This window comes from Ceratotherium simum, chromosome 40 (genome assembly GCF_057802395.1).
Source record: "Ceratotherium simum simum isolate JZ-2026a chromosome 40, ASM5780239v1, whole genome shotgun sequence".
In the NCBI taxonomy this organism is placed as follows: Eukaryota; Metazoa; Chordata; class Mammalia; order Perissodactyla; family Rhinocerotidae; genus Ceratotherium; species Ceratotherium simum.
Window position 1 is genome coordinate 9,482,199 of NC_141939.1, and position 19,857 is coordinate 9,502,055.

The window sequence follows — 19,857 nt, forward strand, 5'->3', positions numbered from 1 at the left end:
CCATAGCTTGGGATGCCGTCTAGCAGTGCAATGGCTGGAATTAGAAAAACGAAGAGGAAAGAAACTGTGTGACGGTCTGCTGTGTGCGCAATCTAATTGCGTTGTTCTTTTTTCCTTTTCTCCTGGGGTCTCCAGTTTACCGTGGTTTCTGGGCAGTCCTGATGCTTCTGGGGGTAGTTGCTGTGGTGACCGCGAGCTTTTTGATCATCTGTGCAGCCCCCTTCGCCAGCCATTTCCTCTACAAAGCCGGTGGAGGCTCATATATTGCTGCAGGTATGTATAAGGCAAAGGGTATGATTTCCAGCTGTGTTTTTTTTTCCTTTCTCCATATCCTCATACTTTCCATTTCCAGTGTCAGATATCAGGCTTCTAGTAGGAGTAACACAATGATATTCATATACAGCATTTCTTGAGAGCTAACCACGTCAGATGCTTTTCCAGGGTCTTTCCGTTTCCCATGTGCTAACACACTTACCCAGCACGCGGTGTTCGCTCACGGTATCCACATTATATGAAAGAAGACACTGGAAGGGAAAGTTCTGCTGCAGGAGCCTTTCCATCTCTTACCTGTTAATTTTCTATCTTGGAGGTCATGACATGTCTCTCCGTAACGTCAGGATATGGCTGAAATTTTTTGTGTGCTCTTAAAAGATAGCCCCATGAAGACGTTACAGACCGTCATGATTTATTTATCACGGGTAAAAAGCATCTTTTTCTACATCACCATTCAATTTTCTTAATTGTGGTTCATGTGCATTATCTAAACACATTCTCTTCTTTGTAAAACCTGAATTTATTTTAGTCAGCTTTCCCACCAGTCTTTCTAATTCCTGCTAAAATGGTCATAGTACAAATAGAAAAATAATTGAATAGGTGAGTCTTGTGAATTTTAAGACTGTTTCATTTTATTAGGAAGTGAAAGCCAGAACATTAACCTGAAAACATAAGTGCAAGGTTATTTGTAAAGATAACACTTCTAGAAAATTAGACAAACTTCAATATGACCAAGACCAAACCATACGTGACTGCACTGTATTGTAACATCGGATGAGAAAGACAGTGTTTCTACTTGAGATTATAGTGACAATAAAGGAAAGGAACAGAATGGATAGCTTTGTTGTCTTTATAACCGTTTCAAAGACAGTTTATGATGTTGCCCATCATCCCTTAATCAATGGTCCATTAACAAACAGTTCCTTTAAATGTTCTTTTTGCGTAATATGGCGCTTAATTCTGTAGAGGGAATAAAAAAATAATCAGATATGGATCCTCTGCTCAAAGTGCTAAAAAAACCCGCTCTGAGAACAAGAGTACTATTTAACCTATTCCGTCTTTCTTTTTGTCTTTTATTTCAACTCTTGTCTTCACTGGTTTTTCAAGCGCCTTTATCAAAGGCTTGGATTTACTCATTTGAGCTCATAATTTTTTTAATAACTTAAAAAAATTGGGGTATAATTCACATACCACAAGATATACCATTTTAAAGTATATAATGCAGTGTGTTTTAGTACATTTACAGAGTTGTGCAAATATCACCACTATCTTATTCTAGAATATTTTTATCACCCCACAAAGAAACCTCATCTTCTCCCCACATCTCCTCTCTCCAGCTCTGAGAACCACTAATCTACTTTTGGTCTCTGTGGGTTTGGCTATTCTAGCTATTTCATATAAATGGAATCACACAATATGTGGCCTTTGTGTCTGGCTCCTTTCACTTAGATCTCATAATTTATGACCTCTCTTCTTTAATTCATAATTCCATAAGCCCGAACCCCTTATATGCCTTAAAACTAAGCATCTTCTTTGCCAAATATTTTTTCTCCCCTAAACCACATTCTCCCCTCGCTTCAGGCAAAGGTCTAGTTAGGGTGCATATTTTTCCATGATCTTGCCAGAAATAACAGCTCTCTGCAAAAATGTGTGACTATTTCTTCTCATTCCTTGATTTTCTTTTTTAATCTTTGTCAACAAAAGGAATATGTAATAGCAGTAGTTTACTACTCACACATTATGGGTAGCATGATTGTTTTAAACTCGGAAACTCTCTGATCCTGTGTTTGGTCTTATTAGAGAATTGTGTGTGTGTTTAGTGCTTTTGAAAAAAAAACCGTTGTTCATTTTTCCATTGAAAATATATTGAGGGCCAGCCCCGTGGCTTAACGGTTAAGTGCGTGCGCTCCGCTGTTGGTGGCCCGGGCCTGGATCCCGGGCGTGCACCGACGCACCGCTTCTTCGGCCATGCTGAGGCCGCGTCCCACATACAGCAACTAGAAGGATATGCAACTATGACATACAACTATCTACTGGGGCTTTGGGGAAAAAAAGGAGGAAGATTGGCAATAGATGTTAGCTCAGAGCCGGTCTTCCTCAGCAAAAAGAGGAGGATTAGCATGGATGTTATCTCAGGGCTGATCTTCCTCACAAAAAAAAAAAAAGAAAATATATTGAATTTATAATTTGTGTTGAATTTGTTGAATTTATAGTTTGTATGAGAAAGTAGTATATACAAAGAATTGCATTTGGCTGAGAACTCTGTAGGGAGATCAAGCATTTGATACATACTCATATGTCTGCTACCAGTGGATTTTCTTTTTTTAGTGAATCTTTTGCTGGTGTGGGTATAAAGCTCGATCATCCTTGCTCAGGTCTTAATGCAAAAGCCTGCTTGAGATTAAGAGGTGTCTAAGGTGTTCTGGGAGCCTATTCTAAAAGCCACTAAACTAGACAATTATGAGGAGACTGCCTTTCAAATTTAACTTTTTTTTTTTCTTAGTGAGGAAGATTGGCCCTGAGCTCACCTCTGTTGCCAATCTTCCCCTTTTTGCTGGGGAAGATTGGCCCTGAGCTAACATCTCTGCCCATGTTTCTCTATTTTATATGTGGGATGCCGCCACTGCATTGCTTGATGACTGGTGCATAGGTCCGCTCTCAGGATCCAAACCTGCAAACCCCGGGCCACTGAAGAGGAATGCATGAACTTAATCACTACACCACTGGGCTGGCCCCCAAATTTGACTTTTAATTTCCTTCATGGCACAATTCATTATTGTTTGTGTAAGACTGTTTGTTTCCCAAGAACAGAGAGAAATATTCTGTTGGATGAGATAGAATATTGCTATTCATTTTATCAGTTCAGGTAGGAGAAGTGGTGTTCTCAGAAATAACTAAAGTTTACTGTTCAGTAGCAATTTCTGCCATAAGACACAATCTTTTAAGACAGTTATGGGGCCAATAAGTCATCCGTAAAGTTGAGTACTTATTCACAGAAGAATTTTTAAAATCTTAGAATTCTCTATTATTAACATTCCCACATAATGTTAATAGGCAACTTATCTTTTCACAGTTGAAGATGGAAATTTATGTGCCATGCTATACAAAGTTGAGAAAAATCTGGAGTAAACACTAGGTCTGTCGACCAGCCGAGGTTTTTCTGTGCCACATTTAATATGGAGCTGTGCATATAGTCACTTACTGAGTTAAATTGAATTGAATTTATAATGCTTTGGTTAGATTCTATATTTTCAAAATGCAGAGAACTCATTCCATGCGCCTAGTATTCCAAAATCTCTTTCGTCTTAGGGGTCGCCCCATCATTCCCCTCCTACCCGAGTCACGATGCTGCCCTATGCCAACACGCTGTGCTCTGCCCGGCAGTTAGGAACAGGTGCTGCTTGGGCCCCTGGTGGCTGTGGCTGCTTTATCAATGCCACAAAAGAGATTGGACATGCTTTATTTGGACAGATGGCCTTAGGGGTAAGGCAGAACCAAATTCTAAATGGCCACTGCTGGGTGTGTGCATGTAGAAAGACTCTCTGGCATCGGCAAGAAGTCTGTTTTTGGGCATTCCACACGTGGCTGAAGCGCGCTGATGTCACAGCTGTTGGTGTGAGGAAGGAGTGGGGGCCATGGTGTTCCTCTTGCTCTGTGAACAGGCTCAGAGCAGGGCTTGGAGGGGGTGTGTTGCCCCTTCGTGCACTTGGGCAGACCTCAGACCAGCCAGGCCATGTGTTCCCTCTGGAAGATCAGTTCTGGACCAAGTGTATGGGAATCGTCAGGACATTATGACTCCAAGCCTATATTTCAGTGAATCTCACCACACGTCTCCACAGTGCCTAAACGGTTGCTGAAATTTGTTGTAATATGGACTCCCAGAGAACTCTGAGATGCAAAGGGGCCGACACCTGTCTTCTCTTATCCCTGAGATAGTGGAGGTGAGAGGAGAGATGCAGAGAGAGTTAGAGTGGGTAGGCATGACATTATTAAACATTTGAGTTATGTGGAGAAAATTATCATACAGCTGAATATTCCTAATGCCTGGGCAGAGCGACATCAACACAGGAATTGCTGTGCATGAGTAAGTCCTCTAAGTGCACGAGAAGGAATAACGATGTGGTGTGGATGTTCTGGGACACTGGCATTGAGTGATAAGCTATAAAAACTAGAAATCGGTATTTTACCAGCATATCACAGTAGAAAGATTTTTCTTCCACAATGGAAATCCCCTTTTCCTGAATGACAAACTGGGGCTACATTTTTCTGCTGAATGTAGATCTAGATAGAATCTCACCTAGGTAGAGGTGCCCGAAAAGCTTCTGAATCTTGGCTAAATCTCTTGCTAGACCCTGAAGTTGGTGAGACTGCATAGACATCTTGTAAGTCAGAGGACTGTGGTGGCTTTATTATAGGCCCTGGAGGTATTACTGGGAGGAAAGGATACCTCTGTAGTGTGATCAGTCCTTGGGAGCATGATGGACGCCAAGTGGCCGCTTGACTCCTGCCCCGTTCTGTGACCACAGGGTGTGCTCCTCGCCTGGAGAGCTGTTTCCCAAGCTGCTGTTGGTCACCAGGGGTATGAGCCGAGTGACGTGGGGTGAGCTGTGTAAGTCCTCTGCCATGTGGGTCATGCAGCACGTCTCTGCATGGCTTACTCCTCCTCCCTTCCTGTCTGGAGGACCTTGCTTTCTAAAAGTGTAGCACTGTGAAAAGTAGTTTTTTAAGAAAGCAGTGTAGGAAAGGTAAGTGGATATGAAGGGAATATGAAATTCTCATATCTAGAAGGTAATACTGAATCAGAAGGAAGTCAGGTTTGTAGTTTGTTTTCCTTTTCCTTTCAAAAGGTCAATGGTATTTATAGTAGCTCACCAGTTCACCACATTTATTTCTACACGAGACAAGAGATATGAAGAATGCAGAATACAAGAGACTTTTTTGTTTTTTGCCTTAATCCTAGAAAACAATAGCTAACAGAAGCGAAGGAACGTATTTCAGACTTTCATTTTCCTTTGGCTGAGACTGAATGCAAGGCTCACAGGAGGTGCTTCGTGTCATGCCTTGCTCCTCACGTCTTTCTCCAGATAAAGCAGAACGTGGCAGCCGTTGGACCGAGAGAAGAGTTTGTGGAGGAAACAGAAGGCCAAGACCAGGAAGGGATTAGGAAAGAATTGCTGACAGCCTAGAGGCAGGCATCCTAAACTTACAGGGAGACGCGTCTCCCTGCTTGCACCTGCTGTCTCCATGTCTATATAGTGAAAGATTCGGGCTATAAACAACCGCTTACCCTGGACAAGCAAAGGGGCCCCTGTGTCGGGAGAACAGGCCCAGAAGGCCAGTGAATGCTTGCCAGAGGCTTTTCTACGGCTTCTGTGTCTTTCTTGGTGCACAAAAAATAGGCTTTCAGGAGAAAATCACAAACACAATATCCCAAAAGGGAACAGAAAATTTCACCAAAGTCCAGCACTTAACATTTTATTCAGGGCTCTGGTTTGTTGGAGGTGAGTGGTGGCAAGAAAAAAGTGATTAATAAAAAGTATAGGTTACTGATATATCGGCCAAATTAATTCTTGTAGTAGAATTAGTTTCTCCAATTTTTATGAAATTTCCCTTTGCTCAGTCAAAAGGCTGAGGTGTGTTAGATCTGCTTTCTCGATAGCTCTAGAAGAACTAGTCACCCTGATGTTTCTAAAAGTACCTGCTTTATACACTTGCTTTGTGCCTTCAGTTGTCATATTTGGGAATTTGTTCAGGAAAATTATTGCTTGGGATAGTGATACCATTATAATGCGGCAAGGCCTTCCTTCAGATTTTGATGTGGAATTTTAGTGTCCTCCATCTGACATTTCATATAAATGTCAAGTGCTAGAATAAGTCATCCTTGGTTAATATTAAATAGAAAGGAGCTGTGTGGAGTTTTTATTTACAAAAATATTTTAAAGCCTTATTGCTTTTCTTTCTCAGGTACTTCTTCGAAAGTTTATTTTTTCCCACATTGCTTATCAGTTGAAATGTGTGCAACAGGCTCTTAGGATCAGACTTGTTCTGACTCAGTTTCAAATGGAGCACCAACATGGTAGATTTATGGTGGTAAAATGAGGAGACAAGTCCCCAGAGGAAGATTTCAAAAGGGACATGTCCAACCCAGTCCTATGGGTCCGCAACATCTCAGCCAGATGAAGGCTGTGGAAGGGAGGGAGAGCGTGGCGAGGAAAGAGGGGACAGGGCCGTTTCTCTGGAGAGAGCCGTTGTGTTCCTCCTCCTCTACCCCACGCTGGGCTTGTTATGTGTATCCTTGTTGGAGACATTCTGGGTTGTGGTCTAGCTTTTGCCCAGACAAATCTAGGGTGTGAGAGGCCAGCTCAGCAAGGGCTTTGGTCGGACTTTTCTGGAAAAACTTTAACTTAAAACTTGAATAAATGCTCCCCACCCTCCTTAAAAAATGTATCCAGGCTGTTCTTCTGAGAACTAGAGCTACAGGCTGGCTAATGAATGCTTTCACTCAGAGGACATATTGTTACAGGGTATGAGTAATCTCCACCCTGAAAGGGAGTTTTCAGATGTGTAAGGTGACAAAATTCTTTCTGGCCTATAAATAGGATCTCTGGTTTGGGATGAGGTTTGTCATGGTGGAAAAGCAGAATGAGTTTCCGCCTGCTTCGTTCTCCTTTTCCAGAGTGTGTGTATCGTTAACATCCACTAATTACTCAGTACTGTAAGGGATTTAATTTCTTTGCAAATATTCTTTTTCACTCTATAGTTTTCCCCCAAAATAGTCACTTTGCTCAGAAATAACTAGTAATGAGTGGCTAAGGCATATTGGTTTCTCTACTAAATTTTGTTATGCATTTTCTGAGGCCTTTTTTTTCCCCTCTATACTTTCTCATGTAGAAAGAGAAGCACATGAGGTACAGACTCCCCTGAATGACAGATTGACATATGCTGAGTCTGTCCTAGAAAGAATTTTTGCTTCTTGTAACTAAGGGGCTATTGGGGACGGGCAGGAGGTTTGCTGCACTGGACACTTAAAGCAGAAAATGTCCTTTCGTATGGGTGAGCAAGTCTGGATCCACCTGATGTTATTCTTTCCGAAATGTTCAGTAACGGGACTGTGGAGTGACCGGTGCCACCTGGTGGAGAATTCCAGTCAGACACTGGCTGACACGTTGGAAGCAATCTCCCTCACTTCTCATGAAATCTCAGAACTAGAAGGCACGCTGGCAAGTTTATTCTCTTGTCTCTTGGCCAGTCCTGAAATAGCCCAGTCATATGAGAAGCTCTGGTGCTCTAAAAGATTTCAGAGAATAATATTTGCTAGCCATTAGCAGGAGCTCATGCCAAAGCTTAATAATAATAACGATAAAAACAGAACTAGCCAATGCTTATCACGTGTTTGCCGTGTCCCAGGCACCTGGCTAAGCGCTTTACCTCCATTAACTCCTCATGACTGCTTTCTGCGGTCAGCACTTGCGTTATCTCTGTTTTACCAATGAAGAAACTGAGACGTGGAGAAGTGCAAACCTTACTCAAGGTTACTCAGCTGGTAAGGTGTAACGCTTTCTAGACAGTAAAGCTTGGAGGTGAGATTTGGACCAGGGTGGTCAGAATCCGGGCCTGTGCTGTTCAACGACTTCCTCCTTCCTGAAACTCAGTTATTGCGAGTCAACACGGCCTTGGTGTTAAACGAAGCTCTGACGTTTCAGATTAAATCCCTGATTATTGTAGAGATGGATAAACCCTCATGATCATCCTCTATCAATAATTATTTCTCAAGAGAGTACAGAGTGTTGAATATACAGGATGTTTAATGCCTAAAATTGTTACACCAATTTAAGAAAATAATAAATATTTGAGAAATCGGGTAGACATTGTATAGATTCACTTGACTAAATAAAAACACGAGGCCAGAAAATGAAAGGGAAGAGGTGATGAATGTATTTGGAAAGGAGTGTGATGAAGTGTGGGCAGCAATGAGTATTTGGAATTCAGGTAGATGTGATGAAAATATATAATCATGAAATTAGATCTCTGTAAGTTATTCAGGCTATCTCAGAAAATTGGAGAAAAATCAGTGGAAAATGAGTCTGAGAAAATTAAGAACAGTGATAAGCCGAGAACGTTTATGGTTAACCGTTGTGCGTTAGCAGTTTTACAATTTCTGCAATATGATATATAAAGATGAATATAATTTAATTATAAAAGAAAGCAGTAGCATTTTAATGTAAAGAAAGAACTAGCACCAAAATACAATTTAAATTATTTTTAAGAACTTCTAGCTTATTTTCCCAGAAAAACTAATTTTTTTATGAATGAAATAATAGATACGAGACTACTTTGAAAGTATATTACAATGCAATGGCAATGGTATTACTCTTCAGAAAATGTAGAGTTGGCAAATTTTCCTTTCCTCATCATATTCTGTTAGAAAAATAAGCGTACAATTTGGACTCTGGAATGGACCTGTGCGAATAGCTTCCGCCTGCACTGTACCCGTGTTTGCTCCTTTAGCATGACACATAGGGCTTCATAGAAGTTGAGCAAGACCTCAAACACTGCAATTTTAAAGATTCCTAGAACATTACAAGTTACTACATGTCAAACTGGTTTGCAAATATTGTGACATTTTTAAGTGTTTACATTTAATACGTTAATGCTCTATGCTTTTAAAATAAATACATAAATGTAATGACCCAAATAAAACTTAATTTGCAGATATTATCCAAAGTCTTTTATGAATGTAGGGCTCAAATCAAATAATACGAATGGACCCTAATGTCATCCAGATCGTGAGGGAGCACTGTGATTTCATCCCAACAGGTCAAATCCCTTCCCATTCTCAGAGAGTCTAGCTCATTCTCCTTAGTCTTAGTTTTTTATCTTCTAAATTAAAGCTTACAGATGCTCCCTAAGTAGCTGAGGGGCACCTCTCTTTCCAAAGGATCCCAGAGAACACGGTGCAAGAGTGGGGACCAGTTCACAGGGGTTTATTTTATAGTGAAACTTCGTAACATTCATTTATATGTCATATTTTGTATGTTTCAGATAACACAATGAAAGTTAAAAAAAGAATTAAGAAACTGAAAACAATCAGTCACAAAAAATCCCTGTGCTCTCGGCGCCTGGAGAGCATAATTGCCCAGTGAGCACCATTGAACGACCATCGAAAGTTTTGTTGACAAAATTAATGTTTGAGGAAGATAATGTAAGGAAGTGGTTTTTTTAAATAACTGTATTCTTAGGATTGCTTAGCAGGTCTGCTAGGGCATTGGGGGTACGCTTGAGTGGGTGTGCTTTAGGTCACGGACACAGCATCAGTAAACCCAGCACCATTGTATCCATTTGGTGTAAGAGTGCGTTTCATAAAAAGGTTTTGTTGCCAATTTTTTTCCAAACCATTTATCTAATGAAATGTATCCATCATTTCAAGACTCTATGTTTGAACTAGAACATCACAAACCAAAATACTCATAGTAGCTTAATTCATAATAGCCCAAGCCTGGAAAGACCCCAAATGTTCACCAGTAGGTAAATGGATAAGCAAACTGTGGAATATTCACGTGGTGGAATACTGCTCAGTGGTACAAAGGAGTGAACTGCTAACGCAGACAACAACATGGATGAATTCTCAGTCGTCATGTTGACTACAAACAGCCAGAAACAAGACTGTTGTGATTTCATTTCTATGAAGTTCTAAAGGCAAAACTGTGCTCGAGTGATAGATGCTTGGGGTAGGGGAGTGAAGAGGCAAGAACCTCTCTGGAGTGACAGTGATGAATATTTTCTATTTTTAATGGGTGGTGGCTACACTGATGTTTACATTTATCAAAAATCATCAAACCATATACTTAAAACTCATACAATTTGCTCTATGTAAATTATACCTCAATTAAAATAATGAGAAAGAGAAACAACCTGGAGTGCTTTTTGCCCATTAAAAAAAACCTTCAAACTATTGGAGCTTAATATAATGCCTTCAAATATTAGTATGGGCTAACTTAAGAAATGTTCATGTGAAGACTATTTATGTGACTTCTGCTGCAGCCACTTGGGATGTGGTCAGTTATGCTGGTCAGTGTTCCTATGCAGATCTTCTATGCATTCATTGTGTATTTCTTGATGAATTGCTATATTTCCTTTTACAAAATGATAGCAAATACACAGCTTATCAAGTTTCCTTTCTGTTGTTTCTCCTGGGCACGTCGGATCTAGGCTAACCATTCCGTTAATGCAGCGATCTTGAGCACTCTCACTCATGCTCCAGAGTTTTTCTTTATTTCTACAGTTAGCGTCAACTCTCCCACTGCCCTCCAGGGAGCTCCACCTGGAAAAGTAACCTAGTCTCATACCACCTCCTTGGAATATTTTCCCTATTGTAGGATGTTTTTGAACGTCTTCAGACTGTGTTACATCTATCAAGGTTTCAGTTTGAATTACGCCACAGGATAAACTTTCGATCTTGGTAGACAATTACCTACTGCAGACCTCATTTTCATCCTCTGAAAATAGACGCAATGAGTAAGCTGATGCTATCATCCCTAAAATTTTATGAAGCTTACTTTCTAGTTCTATGTAGCTGCCCTTGCTGCGTGTTGCCCTATCTCTAGAGTGTGTGCGTCCTCCAGACAGAGAAAAGACGATTTTTTCTGATTCTAATTTACTCTTCAGTTTAACTTCCTTCATAATGCATTTTTTTGACTATGGAATTCTGTGGCCTTTCCTATGCCCGCTGAAAGCTGAAATGAGTTGCCACTGAGTTTGTGTGGAAGCATGACAGAAAGAGGCCAATGAATCCAGCTTGAATTTACAATTCTTCCCCAAGTAACCAATAACTGCCCACGACTCAGGTTGTTAAAGCGTGTTTCAAAGACAGTTCAGTTACATCTAAACAGTTAAAGATCAGGATTATTGTTTTCCAGTAACTCCAAAAGGCTTTTTTTTTAGTACAGGTTTATGTATTTCTAGGCAAGAATATAGGGGCTTGACATTTGACTGTCTTTTTGAAGAAGAAAGTTTTCGTTGCTGTGGCTAACTTTTCCCTAGGAATGTGTTTTTAAATCTGGTTTTTATAATATGGTATAACAGATCTTTACAGTATGGCTTCTTTTTCCATTCTCGTGTCTGTGAAATATTGAGGACATGCAGTTTTTGTTTCTCAGTCTGTGACTTGGTGCTGGGGAAAATCTTTTATTTTTGTTTCCATATTGTGATTATTTCCATATTGTTTATCATTTGCAATTGCGTTCCTAATGGTCATTGATGACTAAGTTTTATGTGACCTTTGTTTCAGAAAAACTGCTTTCCAAATCGAATTCATGATATTTAGAAAGACAAGTTTTCAACTTTGTGAGAGAATCCATGCAAAATTGTAAGCTTGAATGGCCCTTCCCCATACTGCCAGTGAGAAGACACCCAACATGTTCTTGGTGTGACTTAATTATTTGCCCATGGTTTTATTATGATCACAAATCTTCATGCGATTTGGGGCCATATTTTGATTATGCCTCCAGTGAGCTATTTTATGAATTTTTGTTGGACTTCAAAAAATAGGTATTATAAAATTTAATTGGAAATAAATTATGCTTTCAAAAATATATGACCAAATTTAAATATAACTTCATTTAAAAACAAATTATTACCTAAATATTAGCAATATTTTCTATTCCTGCTAAAATCACTGTGACCAGTGGATTTGTAATGTAACTCACTTATTACTCAAGACAGTTATCCCTTATGTTTTTATGAATGAGGGTCTTAAGGTATTAAGGGATAGTAATTAAGATTTTTCCGTAGTATTAATATTGTCCCAGAGAAGACTCTCCACTTGGTAGTTGGACCAAACCAGTAATATTATTATTCACTAATAGTCAATATTAATATTAATATTAATAGTCAAAAGAAGATGTATCTTTCTGGGTGTATGAACACACATACTTTCCTCCCATCCCCACAACATATGCACTTTCCAACACACATAGCCACAGACTTCCACCACACTTTTTTGTCATTCATTTTTTTTGTTTTCTTTTGAAATATTTTCAGATTTACACAGAAGTTGCAAATCCCTTCACCCAGAGACTCCACTCAAATTTCACTAATTGTTCCAATAATATCTTTTGTAGCAAAAAGATCCAGTCCTGGAACATGCTTTGCACTTAGTTGTTGTGTCATTTGAGTCTCCATCAAACCAGAATAAGTTCTTTCTTGACCTTCATGACCTTGACTCATGTCTGTGATTTTCTAGAATGTTCCTGAATTGGTTTGTCTGGGGTTTCCTCATGATTGGATTTAGGCTCTTCATTTTTGGCTGCAGTATCATAGCAGTGATGCTGTGTTCTTCTTACTGCATCTCATGAGGTGGTAAGCGACATCGATTTGTCATGTCACTAGTGATGTTAACTTTGGTCATTTGAGTAAGGTAGTATTTGCCAGGTTTCTTTAGTAGAAAGTTACTATTTTCCCCTTTACAATTGATAAGTGTTTTGTGGGAAGAGACTTGGAGCCTGTGTAAATATTTTTTTCTCATCTAAATTTCATCCACTAGTTTTAGCATTCATTTTTGTTTCTTGCCTGAATTATTATTTAAATGATCACCAAATGGTGATTTCTAATTTAAGTATTCTTCTACATTTATGTTACCATTCTGTAAGGAAAATTTTTCTCTTCTCCTCACTTATTTATTCATTCATTTATTTATATCACTGTGGGCTGATGGATTCTTATTTTATTCAATGAGATATAAAATAGCACTATCATTATTTGTTTGGTAATCAAATTGTCTCAGAATTGGCAAGGGGAAGCCCCATCAAACTGGCTTCTGAAACACCCCCATCATCCTTTGAGCACATTTTTACTATTTGGTATAACAAGACACTCCAGACTCATTCTTGTACTTTCTGTGCCAGCCTGGAATCAACTATTTCTTTGAGATGCCCTGGTTTCTGGTATTTAGAAGCCAAGATGTGGACACTTGATGTGTTCCATGCTACTGAGGTATTGTTGCTCCCAAACCCTCTCAGGGAACAGAGTTATGAAATATATCTAGGTATGTATTTTAAAACACACAAACTTTTACTTCTATATTCATTCATCTATCTATCCATCCATCTATCTATCTATCTATCTATCTATCTATCTATCTATCTATCTACGTAAAAGCATAAATTCACACTGATACATTCAATTCCAAACAAACACCATAGAATTCGTTCTAGCTTTTCTCCTTTTCAAATTTTTAACTCCCTTTTCAGGCAGTGAAGAATATGGCTGCAATTAGCCTCAATGTATTTATTTATTTGTTCAGTCTACCTGTAAGTAACAGTCTCCTAACACTTCTCTTGGCCACGTACCTCATGCAGGCCCCCATCATAAATTCTTACTGCCATATCAGCTAAACCATTGGCCTTTGGTGTAAATACTTTCCCCATGTTTGTTAGTTCATTTCCCTTCTCTCTGTCTATCTCTCTGCACATACATACACACACACGCACACACACACACACACACACACACATATGTATAAAACATTGGCAATTTAATGAATAGGAAAACACTGTTTTACCCCATGGATGAGATATAATCATAAACTGATCTGATATGAATTAAATGGACTGTATCTTCAATTAGTAAACAAGTTAAAGATTGTAGTGGTAGAAACACCTATTAGTTGCTGCTTTTAGGATGTAATTGTTCTTCAAATGACTGTAATATTTATATATGTTACTTCTTCCTTATTAAGAATCATCTACAGGATTACCTCCAATACATTTTTTTAAATACTCTAAATTCAGTGATGGGTTTTGCAACTTTTGAAAAAATGTGTATGAGGGGCCGGCCCGGTGGCATAAGCGGTTAAGTGCACACGCTCCGCTGCGGCGGCCCGGGGTTCACGGGTTCGGATCCCGGGCGCGCACCGACACACTGCTTGTCAGACCATGCTGTGGCGGCGTCCCATATAAAGTGGAGGAAGATGGGCAAGGATGTTAGCCCAGGGCCAGTCTCCCTCAGCAAAAGGAGGAGGATTGGCAGATGTTAGCTCAGGGCAGATCTTCCTCACAAAAAAACAAAAAAAAAGAAAATTGCCTTTGGGCAAAACCACATTTTTTTTTTGTGAGTAAGATCGGTCCTGAGCTAACATCTGCCAATCCTCCTCCTTTTGCTGAGGGAGACTGGCCCTGGGCTAACATCCTTGCCCATCTTCCTCCACTTTATATGGGACGCCGCCACAGCATGGTCTGACAAGCAGTGTGTCGGTGCGCGCCCGGGATCCGAACCCGTGAACCCCGGGCCGCCGCAGCGGAGCGTGTGCACTTAACCGCTTATGCCACCGGGCCAGCCCCGCAAATTTCTTTTTTTATAGAAATATCTGAAAGCACAAGAGATTCACATGATGCAAGGAAGATAAAAACCATATCAACAAATAATAACAAAGGTTTGCAGTGTGTTTGCATAAGGCATATAGCCTGCAAATAACTAAGCCAAACCTTTACGTTAGCAGAGAACTCTGTCTATATATCTGCTGAAAAAACGTATTGAAATGCACGAGTTGCTAGACAACACATGGCATTGCCATATTGTTGTCAAAATGTGAGGTACGGCTCTGTAAGGAGTTTGCTCGCCGGCTATGACTTCACTATTGCTCTGTGATAGAGTTGTTGTTCAGTGGTTAAATTGCTCTATTCTGTGCTCCAGTATTTGCATTTACATTAGAGACCACGGGGTGAAGGATGCGTCTTATTAGTGAAGCATCTAGGTTGATTCTTCATTGCTCTGTAGCTTGTATCATGATTATGAGAAAGTTTAAGCTCTGATACTGACACACTTCGACATATTTATGAGGCCTTCTTCTTTTGTGTTTACTTCTCAAGATTCTTTATGAAACTGATGGCCCCAGAGAGAGAGCACATCCTAAAAAACTGTAGGAGCACAATTAACTCTAGAAGGGTGATTGATGGCTAGGCTCTTAAAAGCTGCTCTCTCCTGCCAAGATGCCTCCGTCTCTGCTCCTAGTCACAGGGCCGTGTCTACCTTTCAGACAGACTAGCGATCAGAATATGGGGATTTTATACGTGATGGTTCAGCCCGTTAATTCAAAGAGTATAATAGATCTTTGAAATGTTTGGATTGAACTTTTGGACAAATGGCCTGTGGCCTCAAGTATGTTTTGCTGAGGGACAAATCTGAATCTCTCAGGCTGTGGGGTTTGCATGTGGGACCTGCGGCTCACTCACTAGTGAATCAGCTTAGCTGACTCTCCTGAGTTTGCAGCTCAGCGCAGTGGTATCCCTCCCTTCTGTTCTTATAGTCACAGTCACATGGAAAAGTATATTCTTAGTGGTATTCTCAAATTTCAGCATTCGTGAAGCTCTTCCATCATATCGCTTGTTAAGGTTGCGGGTCCAACACTATAACACTTTCTCTACTCTTATAATTCCAGCAGTATTTTTGAATAGGTGGATTACAGTTACATTGAAACCGTTGATAAATTGTGATGTGGCCTTCTAGTTAGTGGCTAAGCATTGCTTTTTCTTTCTTCCTTTCTCCCTCCCTCCCTTCTTCCTTCTTCCTTCCTTTCTTTTGTTTAACAAGGCTCTTGATCTCAAACCTGTGGTTTTATATTCCACAGAATCTTTTATTATCAGAATCTTTTACTGTCATTCTTTCAGGGCAATATTTTCTTTATGCTGCAATCAATCCTCGGCGTATATATTTCAATTTTAAAGAATCATGTATATTATTTTACATTACAGTCGTGTGTCACTTAACAACGGGGATATGTTCTGAGAAATGCATCATTAGGTGGTTTCTTCGTGTGTGAACGTCATAGAGTGTACTTACACAAACCTAGATGGTGTAGCCCACTACACACCTAGGCTGTACGGTGCTAATCTCATGGGACCACCGTCGTATACGCAGTTCATCGTTGACTGAAACGTCATTATGCCGTGCGTGACTGTAGTTCAGTACTTTCATCTCTGTTCTTGTTTGGTACTACTTTGGCTTCTATTTTCATTGCCATATTTAACTGCAGCACTAGTTAGCTGTGTTATAATAATAGAACCATAGTCAGAAAGACCTGAGCTGAGACTCAGCTCTGAAACTACTAGCTGTGTCTGCACGTACTTAAAACTGAGGGTTAATAGTACCTATTTCACCAGTTTATTGTACATATTGAAAGAAATAATGTATTACAGTGCTCATCCCAAACCAGGCATACAGTAAAGATGGATAAATGTTAGAAAATAAATTCCGCTAGGCAGGGATCTTTGACTCATGTTCACAAGCACCTAATACAGTGCCTGGCACACAGTAAGTACTCAATAAACAAGTGTCAGCTGTTGCATTGTTCTTAGGCTACTATGGCTGTCATACCAATGCTTGGAAAATTAAAGGTAAATGATGTGCATGTGAAGCACATAATAAAGGGTCTGACACAAAGTAGGTGATTTAGCTAGAATCGTATTTTTAGAGACATATCATCAGGCAAATGATTGGTTAGTGTTCTTGGGAAAATATCTTCGGAAAGGCTAAAGGTCTTTTGTTTTGTCCTTCTCAGGCATCCTGTTTTCTCTGGTGGTGATGCTGTATGTCATCTGGGTCCAGGCGGTGGCTGACATGGAAAGCTACAAAAACATGAAAATGAGAGACTGCGTGGATTTCACCCCTTCTGTTCTGTACGGCTGGTCATTTTTCCTGGCCCCAGCGGGGATATTTTTTTCTTTGCTAGCTGGGTTACTATTTCTAGTTGTTGGCCGGCATATTCAGATACATCACTAATCCAACTGTTGCCACCAGTGCTTTCTCGGGGGATTTTAAAACGGAGCGTATATTCTTTCGTTTTGTTTTAGTCATCCCAGGGTCAAATTAGTTAATCTAACTTTTTAGCTGATATTTGAATTAACCATTTTACTTGCAATTTCCTCTAATAAGGTCCTAGACACTCTCCAGACACCAACATGCTTCCATCTTTTCTAAGTGCTATCAAGAACCTAGTTCTCTAGGGAGCAGGTAACAGGGGCCTCTGTTTCATTGTACTTGGTGGAGTTCATGTAGGTTGCAAAGGCCTGGTGATCGCATAATACCATCACCTGGGGCCAATCAAGATTTGGTTTAAAGCCTCCTTGGCGTTCACTTCTGTTGCTCTTAAAAAAAATCTTTGGACAATAATTAAGAATAGAAAACAAATGTTTTCAGAGAATTTACTCCATTTCTTTTCTACACACATACATATCCACATACACACTCACTGACACCTGTGGGCAAATTATTCATTATTTAAAAATAGAGAGCAGTTGTTCTGGTAGCAGGAGCCATGCAAACTCATTAGTTAAAATGGGCCACAACAAAAGTGAGAACGTGTACTTATTCCACTTTCTAACCAACAGTCATTTGGCTACCTGATTTTATTCATTTAATTGTGCATGCTTACACAAACTTTAAACTATATTTGAAAGGGCAAATCTGTATACCAAATTACCTATAATGCAGATAGGATTTTTGTGAACTTAAAGTGGGTTAATTGTATATGTAATATGGTTGAAAATATGTAAAAACCAGGCACCTTAGCTTAGTACATAATTCTATTTGGTATTTTAAAATTCACATTTAAAATTATATTGTTGGGGGCCGGCCCCGTGGCGTAGCGGTTAAGTGTACGCATCCTGCTGCTGGCGGCCCGGGTTCAGATCCCGGGCTCACACTGACGCACCGCTTGTCAGGCCATGCTGTGGCAGTGTCCCACATAAAGTGGAGGAAGATGGGCAGGGATGTTAGCTCAGGGCCAGTCTTCCTCAGCAAGAAGAGGAGGATTGGCATGGATGTTAGCTCAGGGCTGATCTTCCTCAAAAATAAAATAAAATTAAATTAAATTAAAATAAAATAAAATAGTTAATATGTTCAGCATGTGAAAATTTATTGATGAAATGTGCTTTTAATATGCATTAGCTATAAACTTTCAAAATACTTCCATGTGAGGATGATAATATCCTTGCTTTATTAAAGACTATGAAATAATTAACTTTCCCAAGATTTCATGGGTTGTAGTTCTTCTGATCATTTGATTCTCTTAATTATTGTCCCTCAATTTTTTCATCTTTACAATAGGAATATTAACATTTACAGATCTGCTATTTCCTTTAACCTCTTGGAAGTAAACTTTTTGCAGGTGGGGGTGAGCAAGGGGACTGGGGGCGATAATTCTTTATTATTTACTAGTGTAGACATTTTGCATATCAAAGATGTTTGTTTGGCACTAATTTTGATTGAAATCAAATCCATCTGAGAAGCCTAGGTTGTATTTGCATTTTGGAAGCCTCCACCAAGGAGGAGTTTGGTGTTAGTGAAGGAACAGAGAACCCGCGTGGGAAGGGAGCTTTGTTCCAGTGGCAGCATTTTACTCTGCAGCTGTTGTGAATACCAAAGACAGGACTCAGAGGCAAATTAAGAGAGACCACATAGAAGATGCTGTGGGACAGAGGGACTGTTGCTTTCCATCAAGTTGTTCCTGTGATGGAGAGATTGCCCAAGTATTCTCTACACAGCCCATGCTTTCCATTAAACCTTATTTCAGTGGGGGAGAGTAGCAAAGGTATGAGGTATCTACAGAATCATGAGGGCATTGTAGTGTTAGGTGACAGGACTTGCATGTAATAATTAAAAGAAAAGACACAAAGCTTCAGGAGTGTAACTGGTTTCTCAAGCCATTTCAATAATATCGAAAATGATTTTGTGATACTTTCCTTTGTCTTTTTCTGTTTCATTTTTATATTGCTTCATTTATTCCTTTGTTTTTGGCTTGATTATTAGAAAAATAATTATGGGTTCTGTTATGCATATTAACTGTGATATTAAGTTGTGGCATGCCATTAAGTTTTTCCAGACGATGCTAGATGTATTTGATTAGTTCATGTCATCTGTAAATACAATTCCTTTTTGTAGAACTTTGGAATAGAGCCTTTATCTGATGTATTATATGTCATTTAAATTTCACATACAAGCTGCTTTCAGTAAAGGTTTGAATATTTATAAATTTCAGATGGTTATCCTCACTTTCTAATACACTTATGCGGCTACCATATATTTATCATAAGGCAATTGGCTGAATATCTGATGTGTATGACACTTTTACACAGATCCACACTTTAGAAGTATTTCATAGTAGTAAGGCATCAATCACATTAATTCAAACACGTTTCCTGATCTACTTACCAGCAATCCACGGAGGAAGGAAGGTGAGTTGTGTTTGCTATGTCAATGAGTAAAATATACTTAAAAACAGCAGAGATATACAATATATTCTTGTAACAGCCTTATATCTGATTTGGGATAGTGTGTTTCCTTTTATTTCTCTATTCGGTGTATTGATTAATTTTCAGAAGCTTCCAAAGTGCTAAAATCTCGAAGAGTGTTGATTTTGCATCATAAAGTTTCGATTTAACAAATAAGATATCTTTTTGGTGACCTTTCTAGAAAGAGTGAAATAAGAAGACGGTGAGTTATGCCCTTGGACTTGGGGGACAGCCGTGATCTCTCCACATTGTATTTGTTCAGTGGGTTTAGCTGAGTTGGGTGTCGGGTAGCACATGTGCT

General features: G+C 39.5%; 1 protein-coding gene across 4 annotated transcripts in view; it reads left to right on the plus strand.

The window, feature by feature from the left end:
• The window catches only part of TMEM182 (transmembrane protein 182), a 76,791-nt gene extending 57,326 nt beyond the window's left edge, over positions 1 to 19,465 (plus strand). For 3 of the 4 annotated variants that reach the window (XM_087426306.1, XM_087426307.1, XM_087426305.1), the window contains 2 exons: positions 136 to 273; positions 16,826 to 19,464. In XM_087426306.1, coding sequence (XP_087282432.1) covers positions 136 to 273; positions 16,826 to 17,046 — 359 coding nt within the window. In that variant the 3' untranslated portion in view covers positions 17,047 to 19,464. Of the gene's footprint in view, positions 1 to 135; positions 274 to 16,825 lie in introns of all 4 variants that reach the window. The other variant, XM_004435872.2, reaches the window with a different exon arrangement.
• The last annotated feature ends 392 nt before the right edge of the window (positions 19,466 to 19,857 follow it).